Source organism: Alexandromys fortis, unplaced genomic scaffold, assembly GCF_014885135.2.
Source record: "Alexandromys fortis isolate MF-2015 unplaced genomic scaffold, M_Fortis_MF-2015_v1.1 scaffold_363, whole genome shotgun sequence".
Classification (NCBI taxonomy): Eukaryota; Metazoa; Chordata; class Mammalia; order Rodentia; family Cricetidae; genus Alexandromys; species Alexandromys fortis.
Genome location: NW_026068233.1, coordinates 522045 through 533452, shown reverse-complemented (window position 1 = coordinate 533452; position 11408 = coordinate 522045). Strand labels below are relative to the sequence as shown.

Genomic DNA, 11408 nt, shown 5'->3' with positions numbered 1-11408 from the left:
CTCAGTGTCTTGCTCAGCCATCATCAGAAAAGCTTCCTCCTGCGTCTGATAGGAACAAAGACAGCCAGACATTATGTGGATTGAGAGACCTAGAACACTGAGCCAACAGCATATCTCCACGAACTCTGTCCCCTCAGGGCTCAAGGAACCCCAAGGAAGAGGAAGCAGAGAGAGTGTAAGAGCCCAGAGGGGATGGAAGACACCAAGAAAACAAGGACCTTTAAATCAACATGACCAAAGCACACTGGAATTCACACAGAACTGCACTAATGCTGCTAACTGGCTTGCTCCTTCTGGCTCACTCACCTTTCTCTTGCCTAGGAATGGGGCCACCCACAGTAGGCACTAGCAATTAACAAAATGCCTCACAGATATAGATAACCACTGACCAATCTGATTAAAGCAATCTTTCAGTTGACATTTCCTCCTCCCGCGTGACTCTAAGTCTGTAGAAGTTGACAGTTGAAGATAACTATGACATTCCACCCCACTCCCATCCCAGTCAACCTTGACACATATACACGGCACTTCAAACCATAACCTGTCAACACTCTAAAAGTCTAAGATCTCAAAAAGAGAAGAAAATAAAATTAAATTTAAAAAGCCCAAAATCTTTTTAAAATTCTAATGTCTTATGCTCAGCGGTGGGGGCGCAAGCCTTTAATCCCAGCACTCAGGAGGCAGAGACAGGAGGATCTCTGTGAGTTCGAGGCCAGCCTGGTCTACAGAGTGAGTTCAAGGACAACCAGGGCTGTTACACAAAGAAACCCTGTCTTGAAACTGCACCCCCCCCTGCAAATTCTAATGTCTCTCAACTGTGGACTCCTGTAAAATCAAAAAGAACAAAACAAAACAACAACAACAAAAAAAATCAAGCCTCCTAACTCACGTCTTTAATCCAAGAATTTGGGAAGCAGAGGCAGGTAGAACTTTGTGAATTCAAGGCCAGCCAGGGTCTACAGTGAATTCCAAGATAGTTAATGCTACACAATGAGACCCTGTCTCAAAAAATATATACTTTCTTATTCTAACAGGGAAAAACAAGAGCAAATTATAATTAGATCAACATAAAACCAAACCCTAACTATATAAAAAGCTCAGTGTCCAGGATCTGGGGCTCACTTATGAACTTCTGGGCTCCAAAGGGCTTGGGCAATCTCTCTGCTCTGATTCTGCCATCCACAGCACACTTTGTCTTATTCAGGCTGGATCCATTCTGCAATTGCCTGCCACTGTCCTTGGTGAATGCCCCGTGGTCCCAGCATCTCCAATATCTTGGAGTCTCCACTGCAACTGAGGCTGCTCCTTCACCAGTGCCTATTCTGGCCTCGCACAGGGCCAAGTCTCAGGTCCTTTCCATAGCTCCTTCATTCCTCCGTCCTCCACTGCACCTACCATTTTCCACACTGATTTCTAGAACATTTATTTAAAATTGAATGTAATTTAAACTCAGGTGTGCAGCTAGGGATGCAGCTCTGTTGGTAGAGGGCTTGATCGGCATTCATGCAGCCCTGGGTTTAAGTCTCTAGCACCGCATAAAAGCAGGCCAGGTGAGCAGGGCAGTGGTGGTGGTGGTGTATGCCTTTAATACCAGTGCTTGGGAGTTCGAGGCCAGCCTGGTCTACAAGAGTGAGTTCCAAGATAGGCTCCAAAGCTACACACTACACAGAGAAACCCTGTCTGGGGAAATGAGACAGAGAGAGAGATTTCCCAAATGACAATGATTCAGATTTTTCTTTTCTCTTACATTGCCAAAAATCAAGTTATGGAATCAGTCTATATGTCCACCAGCAGATGAATGGATAAACTCCAAAGCTACACACTACACAGAGAAACCCTGTCTGGGGGGGGGGGGGGGGGGGATAGGCCTGGTTTTAAAGGCCTATTGTCTCGTCTCAGGACTTGGGAGCAGGAGGATCACAAGTTAAAGGTTGAAGGCCATTCTCAGCTGTATTGAAAGTCTGGGCCAGACTAGAATAGATGAGACTTTGGGGAGATGGCTCAGTGGGTAAGATACTTGCGATGAAAGTGTGAAGACCCAAGTCTGGGTCTCTAGAAGCCACATAAACCTGGGAGGTTAATAGCAAAGAAGACAGAGATTCTGTCCTAAAGGTGGAAGATGAGGGCTCACACTTCAGGCTACCCTCTGACCGCTGCATGATGAGTATATGCTTTTAAGGGTCATTCTTATTCAAACCACCAGTGTGTGTGTGTGTGTGTGTGTGTGTGTGTGTGTGTGTGTGTGTGTTTGGTAATTTCATACATGAATACATTCCAACTCTGGAGAAATTGAAATTTCTTCTTACAAGTTCACACACACACACGCACACACAAAGAAATATGTGTAATAAATGCAGTAATTTTTAATTGTGACAATGTTTTCAATAAAGTATTATCATGTCCTATCTTCTCTATGCCGGTTTTAAATGAAGCAGAGTTGGGTTTATTAAAGGGCTTTAAAACAGATTTTAACATGAGAGTAAGGAGGAAGCAGAAGCAGTCAGAAAAATACCCAAGAGCATGGGTGTGGCCTTCGAGAGAGAGAGAGAGAGAGAGAGAGAGAGAGAGAGAGAGAGAGCAGCCTGTGAGCTGGGGCTGCTCTAAGACAGAGCAGGGGTGGGGGCTTACTAAGACAGAGCAGGGGTGCAGGCTTCTCTAAGACAGAGCTGCTGTCATTTAATTCTTATCTTTGCTGAATGTGCTTACAGAGTAGAAGCAGTTAAATCATCTTTGCTCCGGTTTCTTTACTAAAATACACTTTTATTTCCTAAAATGATGGACAGGGTAGGGGATTGTTTCTCCTATGAAATATGCAAGAAGTAAACAAATGATTCGTGTGTGGGTTTTTATTGATATGGAGATTTCCACAAGACATTCAAACAAGAAAAGCAGAGCAGTGGATGGCAGGCTGGAAGAATTCGCAGCCACCATTGTTACCTCACAACCTGCAGCTGCTCGCTTCCCAAGGCTCTCCCTCCCACCCCTGCTCCTTGCCATCCCAGCGGGAATGAATGGGCTCCACAGAGCAGTGGAAATAATGCTGCTGACAACCAAGGCTCCGCTACTGAACACTAAAAGGGAAGTCATCTGTCAAAATCCAAATTTTAGCTTGGCGCCCAAACAAATATCTCTTTACCTCTGAATTTTTATCCAGCAAATGTTCAGTGGTCTGCAGCTCAGAGCCTTTTTCTAGATGATCCTCGCTGATAATGGAGGCTTTCTAAATAGCAGAAGAATGGCACCTTAATCCATTTCCTAGGGGTGAAAGCAAGGCATTTTTGTTCCAAGAGGCAACTGAGCAACAACCACAGTCGCCAGCTGAATAGCAGTGGTGTGAGCAGCTACTGTTCCCACAGTTGGGTTTCCACCCAACTGCAGAAGCGGCTATTTACGGAATTTAGGGAACTACGGAAAACGAACTGCAGTCGGCTGACATTGCACAGTTGTCTGGGGATGGAAACCACGTTACAAAATGGTTTCCTTTTATATTATATAATTCTCCTCTTTTTAATTTGGTGTCTCGGTTATTTTTTTCTTGATATCACCCTTCCCGCAAAAAGAGCATTGCAGAAATAAAAGCCCAATTGAAGAAAGAGCTGGTTTTTAAACTCAATTCTTTCTCCTTATGCTTTCTGAATCTTGTGTTAGAAAGAATGGCTCATTTCTAGGGATAAGACATCACAGGCTGGGGTGGGGGATGGGGTGGTGCGAGTGGGCATGGAGGAGTGATGGAATACTATCAGTAAAGAAAGTTCTCTAGTAAACTATTAAATTCTGTTTTTATGTTATTTCTGTTTTGTTCTCTTTTGCTTCTTGAGACTTGATCTAACGCTATAATCCAGGCTGGCCTCAAACTAGCTGCAATCCTCCAGCCTCAGCTTTCTCAAGGTTGGGATTTATATGCTTGAGCCACTAAAGCCAGTTAGGATGACCTTGAATTGCAGATCTTCCTGCCTCTGACTCCCAGGTGCTGTTGGGATTACAAGCACGACCTATTCATCCTGGGCTTCTGAATCTTGTTCCGATAACAGCAATAATTTTAAAAATCAGCATTTACCAGGCCATTTTGACCATCGTTCCCATCTTCTCTGCTATTTTTTAAAAAGCAATTAAAGATATTGGATCCTGATAGAATATAGTCAAATTTAGTGTACTATGAATGAAAAACTGGAATTTTCCATTAAAAAAATCTCAATATAAATTCTGATTAAGTGTTGGGGAAAACCTTAGATTATTTTAACTATAGTTTAAGGTTTAATCCATGTATAATCATCCAGTCCCAATTTTCTTTCTTCCCTTTCCTCCCCTCCCCAACCCCACCCCATAATGGATGCTCGGCTAGTTGCCTTTGCTCAGCCTTTGTCTGAAGGATGCAAAGTCTACGGATGCTAGGGGGAAGGGGTGGGGGAGAGATTACCTCATACCATGTCGCTTGCACCAATCACCACTCTCCTGTCACGGCTTCTCTGGGCAGACAGAGGGGTCTGGACCAACAGGAAAAGGCCAAGGCCCATCCCCATGGTGACTGAGCTGTATATAAGGAGCTGCATCCGCCCATGTGCCGCAGGTTCTCTTACATCGACCGCCTAAGAGTCGCGCTGTAAGAAGCAACACCTCCTCCTCGTCTCCGCCATCCTCCGGGAAGCAGCGAAGCAGCAACCATGGTGAGCCACCTTCCTAAGCACTCGGTAGCGGGAGGGAGTCAGTCGCCCGAGATCTACGAGTAAAAGTCTAAGCCTTTTGTCACCCCTGAGGGGAAGGTGGTCTCCATGCCCGTTAAATTGAGCTTGGCACGGAGTCCGTAAGTCCCGCCGCCGCAGCGCGGGATAGGGAAACGCCCAGACCCGGGGAAGAACAAAGGCGCCGACGAGTGCTGGCTCGCACTGCCTGGGGTCGCCGGGGCCGGGGCTCAAGCGCGGGATAGGGGGGTGCGCCGCTGCGGGCGAGTGGGCAGGGCGGCGGCCGAGCCCGCACTCCAGAAACGCCGCCTCACTTCTGGGAAAATGGTTAGTTTGCGTCGGAACCATGGCAGCCGGTGTTAGGGAGGCGCAGGGGCGGGGTTGTTTGTCTCCTGCTTCCGTGGCGTTTTGGGAGGGGTTCGCCCTCTTTAAACTTCCCTTGGAAGCGGATTTGTATTTTTACTTTTAAAAAAATTGTTGTGGAACTGTAGTTTTACAAGAGGTTTTGTTTGCTTGAGTATCAAAAGTATGATTTACTTAATAACGGGGCCATCTCTCTTGGGGGAGGGGTCTGGATGGTTGGTGGAAGGACAAAGCCCACTTTGTAAAGGCTGGAGTACCCCGATTGTCAAAACCCGGGGAAACGCCCTTCCCCGCCCCCACCCCCTGCAGACAATGAAAGCAGTAGCTAAAAGGCGATAGAATAACAATATCTCTACAGACTGCAATAATAGTAATATATTATGTGGTATGTAAAGACTCACCGAATAAAAAATACCATTTTCTAGTTTTAAATGTTATCTTTATCGTTAGTGCTTGTTTCTAACTTAGCTTTAAGGATATTTCTGTTCTATATAGTAGAAAAGAATCTGGTAAGCCTTCAGTAAATGATGAAACTGCTGCAAAGAAAAAAATTATAGCTTGTATCCGCCTGTCTTTTGTTCTAACACATTTTCAGTAATTCATTAATTCAGGCAACTGGCCCAGACAGGGTCAGGAGGGCTAGAAGACTGAAAGCAGCAAAGAGATCGTATAGACAGCTGCTAGAAATAGAGCTTTCTCTGTTAAATAATGAAACAAAGGGCGCAGACCAGCACCAGGCACAGAAAACGCAGCAATGCAGAAGTCACACTTTGTCTGGCTTCTAACCTCCCAGTACTGATAGGTTCTGAAGATACTCTGCAGAAGGGTGTGGCTCTGGCCTCAGCAGCAGTACAGATTCCATGCTGAAACACCATATCCTATGAGACGAAACCTTCATCTTTACTCATCAGGAAAAGAAGCAATTAAAGTAACTCCAGACAATTATCTTATTTTACAGAATCTGTACTTTGAATATTTTTAAGCTATTCAAGTATGGCTGTGGGAACAATGGGTTTGCAGTATTAAGGTGACATTGCTCAGACCACACCCATTTGCAGTGTTTGTAGCAGGTATTCTTATTGTTTCTGTTATATTAGGGATATGACTCCAAACAAATTTCAACACTGTTTGTAGTATTAGAAACACTTTAGAAATTTATTAAAATCTAAAATAGAAATAGATACAGTTTAATTTATTTTTTTTCCACAGCGTGAGTGCATCTCCATCCACGTCGGCCAGGCTGGTGTCCAGATCGGCAATGCCTGCTGGGAACTCTACTGCCTGGAACATGGCATCCAGCCTGACGGCCAGATGCCAAGTGACAAGACCATTGGGGGAGGAGACGACTCCTTCAACACCTTCTTCAGTGAGACAGGCGCTGGCAAGCACGTGCCCCGGGCAGTGTTCGTAGACCTGGAGCCCACGGTTATTGGTAAGTGGACCAGGGGCTTCCCTGAGGCATTCTACCCGGGTCACATCCTCAGACCTCTCTTCAGACGCTGAAGGATGAGTGAGCCAGTGTTGGTGGCGGGTGGCTGACTTGTCCTCCTTTTCCAGATGAGGTTCGCACTGGTACCTACCGCCAGCTCTTCCACCCTGAGCAGCTCATCACAGGCAAGGAAGATGCTGCCAATAACTATGCCCGTGGCCACTACACCATTGGCAAGGAGATCATTGACCTCGTCTTGGACAGAATTCGCAAGCTGGTAAATACCATAGATGGATAGGATACATTTAAGATGCAGTGAGAGGGTTGTGGTGTTGAGTGTGCCAGCCAATTCAATATCTTTCCTTTTGTCTTACAGGCCGACCAGTGCACAGGGCTTCAGGGCTTCTTGGTCTTCCACAGCTTTGGCGGGGGAACTGGCTCTGGGTTCACCTCCCTGCTGATGGAGAGGCTCTCTGTTGATTACGGAAAGAAGTCCAAGCTGGAGTTCTCCATCTACCCTGCCCCCCAGGTTTCCACTGCTGTGGTTGAGCCCTACAACTCCATCCTTACCACCCACACCACCCTGGAGCACTCTGATTGTGCCTTCATGGTGGACAACGAGGCCATCTATGACATCTGTCGTAGAAACCTCGACATTGAGCGCCCCACCTACACTAACCTAAATAGGTTGATAGGTCAAATTGTGTCCTCCATCACTGCTTCCCTCAGATTTGATGGAGCCCTGAATGTTGACCTGACAGAATTCCAGACCAACCTGGTGCCCTACCCTCGCATCCACTTCCCTCTGGCCACATATGCCCCTGTCATCTCTGCTGAGAAAGCCTACCATGAGCAGCTTTCTGTAGCAGAGATCACCAATGCCTGCTTTGAGCCAGCCAACCAGATGGTGAAATGTGACCCTCGCCACGGTAAATACATGGCTTGCTGCCTGCTGTACCGTGGTGACGTGGTTCCCAAAGATGTCAATGCTGCCATTGCCACCATCAAGACCAAGCGTACCATCCAGTTTGTGGACTGGTGCCCCACTGGCTTCAAGGTTGGCATTAATTACCAGCCTCCCACTGTGGTACCTGGTGGAGACCTGGCCAAGGTCCAGAGAGCTGTGTGCATGCTGAGCAACACCACAGCCATCGCTGAGGCCTGGGCCCGCCTAGATCACAAGTTTGATCTGATGTATGCCAAGCGTGCCTTTGTGCACTGGTATGTGGGTGAGGGTATGGAGGAGGGGGAGTTCTCTGAGGCCCGTGAAGACATGGCTGCCCTGGAGAAGGATTATGAGGAGGTTGGTGTGGATTCTGTTGAAGGAGAGGGTGAGGAAGAAGGCGAGGAATACTAAATTAAATGTCACAAAGGTGCTGCTTTTACAGGGAAGTTTATTGTGTTCCAACATAAATGTGGTCTGATCAGCTAATCTGTATGTGGCAATGTGTGCTTTCATACAGTTACTGACTTATGCTATAAAATGAAGGATTTGTCATAGACCCAAGCCGTCCATTTCACTGATGGATTTTAAATAAAATACTCCCTGTCTTAAAAGTTGTCTTTTGTTTTACATTTGGGTGTGTCCTAGTTTTCATTCTTTTGCTGAGATAAACATCTTGATTGAAAGCAACTTGGGGAGGAAAGGGTTTATTGTATCACACTGACCCTTAAGAGAAGTTGAGGCAGGATCTGAAGCTCGGCAATGAAGGAGTGCAGTGCTGCTTACTGGTTTGCACACCATTACTCTGTTGCTGGTTTATTCAACCCAAGACTCCTGCTGGGGTGGCATAGCCTGCAGGGCTGGTAATCAAGAAGATGCCCTCAGATGACCTCTGGTGGAGGCATCCTCTTCCCATGACTCCACATTGTGTGAAGTTGACAGATAACCACCACAGGGTATGAAAATTCAGGATTTTGAGAAGACAGAATAATGAACAATATAAAGATTTGGTATACCTTGCTCATCCTAGATAGAGGGGAGAGGAGGGCCTTGGTCTTGCCTTGCCTGGAAGTGAAGTGTCAGACTTTGTTGACTCCCTATGGGATGGAAGCCTCACCCTTTCTGAGGAGTGGATGAGGTGAGGGGAAGGTGGGGGGGGAGCGAGAGGAGGGGAGGGAGTGGGAATGGGGATATTATGTTAAATGAGAAGAGATATTAAAAAATTCTTAACAAGATTTGGTATAGGCCTGTAGTAGTAACACTTGGGCAGCAGAGGCAGGAGAACTAAATGGTGACCTGTATAACAAGTTGCAGGCCAGCCTGAGCTACATGAAACCTCAAAAATAAGGTTGGAAAATAAATATAAAATAAAAATAAGCAGACATGCTGTATGCCTTTAATCCCAACACTTAGGCAGAAACAGATGGATCTCTGAGGCCTGCCCACTCTACCTAGCAGCCATCGGGGCTGCAAATGAGACCTGACTTTTAAATATAAATGACAGAATTGCCGCTGGTATCTTATGTAAATGCTACAGTTAGTTTTAAGTTAATATATATGCAGTGATTACCATTAGAAGGGAAAGGAAAGGAAAGGAAATAGCTAATTGGGAACACAGGGCAGTGAGAACAAAGTATGGCACATGAGGATGGAAATGCCAGCAACAGGCACACATGGTGAGTTCAAGGTCAGTCTGGTCTACAAAGCAATTTTCAGGACAGACTGGGTATGCAAAGAAACCCTGCCTCAGCGAAAAAGAAAGAAGGAAGGAAGAAACTAAAAATGGCATCATAAAGGTTAAAAGATTACGATAAAAAAATAAAACATTGTTTTCACTGTTTACATTTTCACTTCATTAAAGTTACGTAAACTGGCAGGTGGTATGGTTTCCTCTCCCCGGCCATTCCAGGCAGCACAACTGCCCTTCAACTGTCGGTCTGGAAGCCTCAGGCTCCTTGAGCGCACTATCGAGCAGTAACTTTCTGAGTTGAAAGTTGCTAATTCACAGTCAAGGTATTGGTTAACTGCTGACCTTATGCCACTAACAGATGAAATGGTGACTTTTGCAAATGTGTCCTGGGTTTTATAAGCTATTTTCCACACTCCCAGGATTCCTCAGCATGTGCCTCATGCCACGAGCTTCTGCTGCCCACATTTCCCAGAAGACGCCTGTTCTCCAAGCAAGCGCCTCTTCATTTGACCTAAGTCTTTAATCTTTTTTTCCCAAACTCATCTCTAGCTGAATATCATGTTGAAAACATAATGAATCTATTCAATCTAATGTTAATTAAATCTGAATAACTCTCTAAGGATGTTCTTTTTGCAATACAGGCCAATAAATTCAAAGAAGAAAAGCACTGCGAAATGTCAGGCGTCAGCATCACCTTTCCCAACAGCTGCATCGGAAAATGACATTTTATTTATTTGTGTGCATGGAGCCGTGATGTTCATGTCGCAGCAATGTGGAAGATGGAGTTCTCCCGTGCACTACGTGGTTCCTGGGAGTGAGCGCAGGTTGTTGGGCTTGGTGACAGACATCTTCATCTGCTGAGCCATCACACAATCCTAGAAACAGTTTTAGAGTAAGGATTTCTCCAAAAACTGAGTCCTACTGTCTGTCCAACTGGGCAGAAGAGCATGCTATCCCTAATACTGTTACATTTCTTTCTGCCCTGAGACACCATTCAGTAGGAACAAAGTGTATTTTTGTATCAACTGCCTTTTTAATGTACTTTTATCTTGACTTTACCAACTACGAGGGTATAATTGGAAACAGTTACTCAAATTCTCAGCTGTGTATTCATTGGTGGGCCCTTAGAGCTCCAGTAGGTAGCTGGATTTTGTTTGTTTGTTTGCTTGTTTTTATTTTCTCAGACAGGACTATCTTGAACCTCACTATGTAGACCAGGTTGGGCCCAAACTTACAGTTATCTGTCTACCTCTACTTCCTGAGTACTGGGATTAAAGGTTTGTGCTCCCATGTCCAGCCCAAAGGCTAGTTCTAAACCAACATTTATACAAATGGCCTTGGTTAACTTCAGTGGGACACAAAACACAACACATAGACATGAATATGAGGGCCAGAGAGGTGGCTCAGCAGGTTAAGGTTTTTATCACAAGCCTGGTGGCCTATGTTCTTTTCTCAAGTCCCATGTGGTGGAAGGAAAGAACTGACTCCTGAAGATTGTCCTCTGACTTCCACACCTGCCCACATACACACAAAATAATTAATTAAAGTGCAGAGAGGCTGGGCATGGTGGCACACACCTTTAATCCCAACACTCAGGAGGCAGAGGCAGGTGGTTCTCTGTGAGTTTGAGGCCAGCCATGACTACATAGTGACTTCCAGGACAGCCAGGACTTTATAGAGACCCTATCTCAATAAAACAAAACAAAACAAAAAAATGAAGAACAATGAAAACTGGTTTGCTAAATGAATGTAGGAAAGGGATTTATACAAAGAAAAAGGGATTGACAGGGTAGGAGGGAGGTATACAAGGGAAGAGGGTAAAGTAATTAGAATGCGTTATATACAATATGATATTGTCAAATAACAAATTTATTGACATGCTTCTGAGAAGCCCACACTCTTGGGTGTGCTTCACTTTCTTTCGGAGCACCCTGTACTAGAATCTATGTTAAGAAAAAACCTCCTAACTTACATAGATCTAATCTACATGGGAAGTAGAAAGTATAAAAAGACAAGATCTCCTGAGTAAATTAGGAGCATTGGGACCTTGGGGGAGGGGGGAGTAGGAGGGGAGCAGAGGAAAATGTAGAGCTCAATACATATCAATAAAAAATTTATTTATGGGCTGGAGAGATGGCTCAGTGATTAAGAGCATTGCCTGCACTTCCAAGGGTCCTGAGTTCAATTCCTGGCAACCACATGGTGGCTCACAACCATTTGTAATGAGATCTGGTGCCCTCTTCTGGCCTGCAGACATAGACACAGACAGAATATTGTATACATAATAAATAAATATTTTAAACA

General features: G+C 45.2%; 1 protein-coding gene and 1 long non-coding RNA gene across 2 annotated transcripts in view; one reads left to right on the top strand and one right to left on the bottom strand.

Moving 5' to 3' along the window:
• Window positions 1–4565, bottom strand: part of LOC126493756 (uncharacterized) — a 46322-nt gene extending 41757 nt beyond the window's left edge. The window contains exons 1-2 of the long non-coding RNA XR_007589881.1: window positions 4418–4565; window positions 3137–3255 (exon numbers count right to left, since the gene is read on the bottom strand). This is a non-coding gene — a long non-coding RNA (uncharacterized lncRNA). The remainder of the gene's footprint in view (window positions 1–3136; window positions 3256–4417) is intronic.
• LOC126493755 (tubulin alpha-1A chain) lies at window positions 4516–8031 on the top strand. The gene is made up of 4 exons (XM_050130846.1): window positions 4516–4664; window positions 6252–6474; window positions 6600–6748; window positions 6848–8031. Exons 1-4 carry the CDS (start codon window positions 4662–4664, stop codon window positions 7826–7828), a joined length of 1356 nt encoding a protein of 451 aa, XP_049986803.1. The 5' UTR covers window positions 4516–4661; the 3' UTR covers window positions 7829–8031.
• Window positions 8032–11408: the final 3377 nt, after the last annotated feature.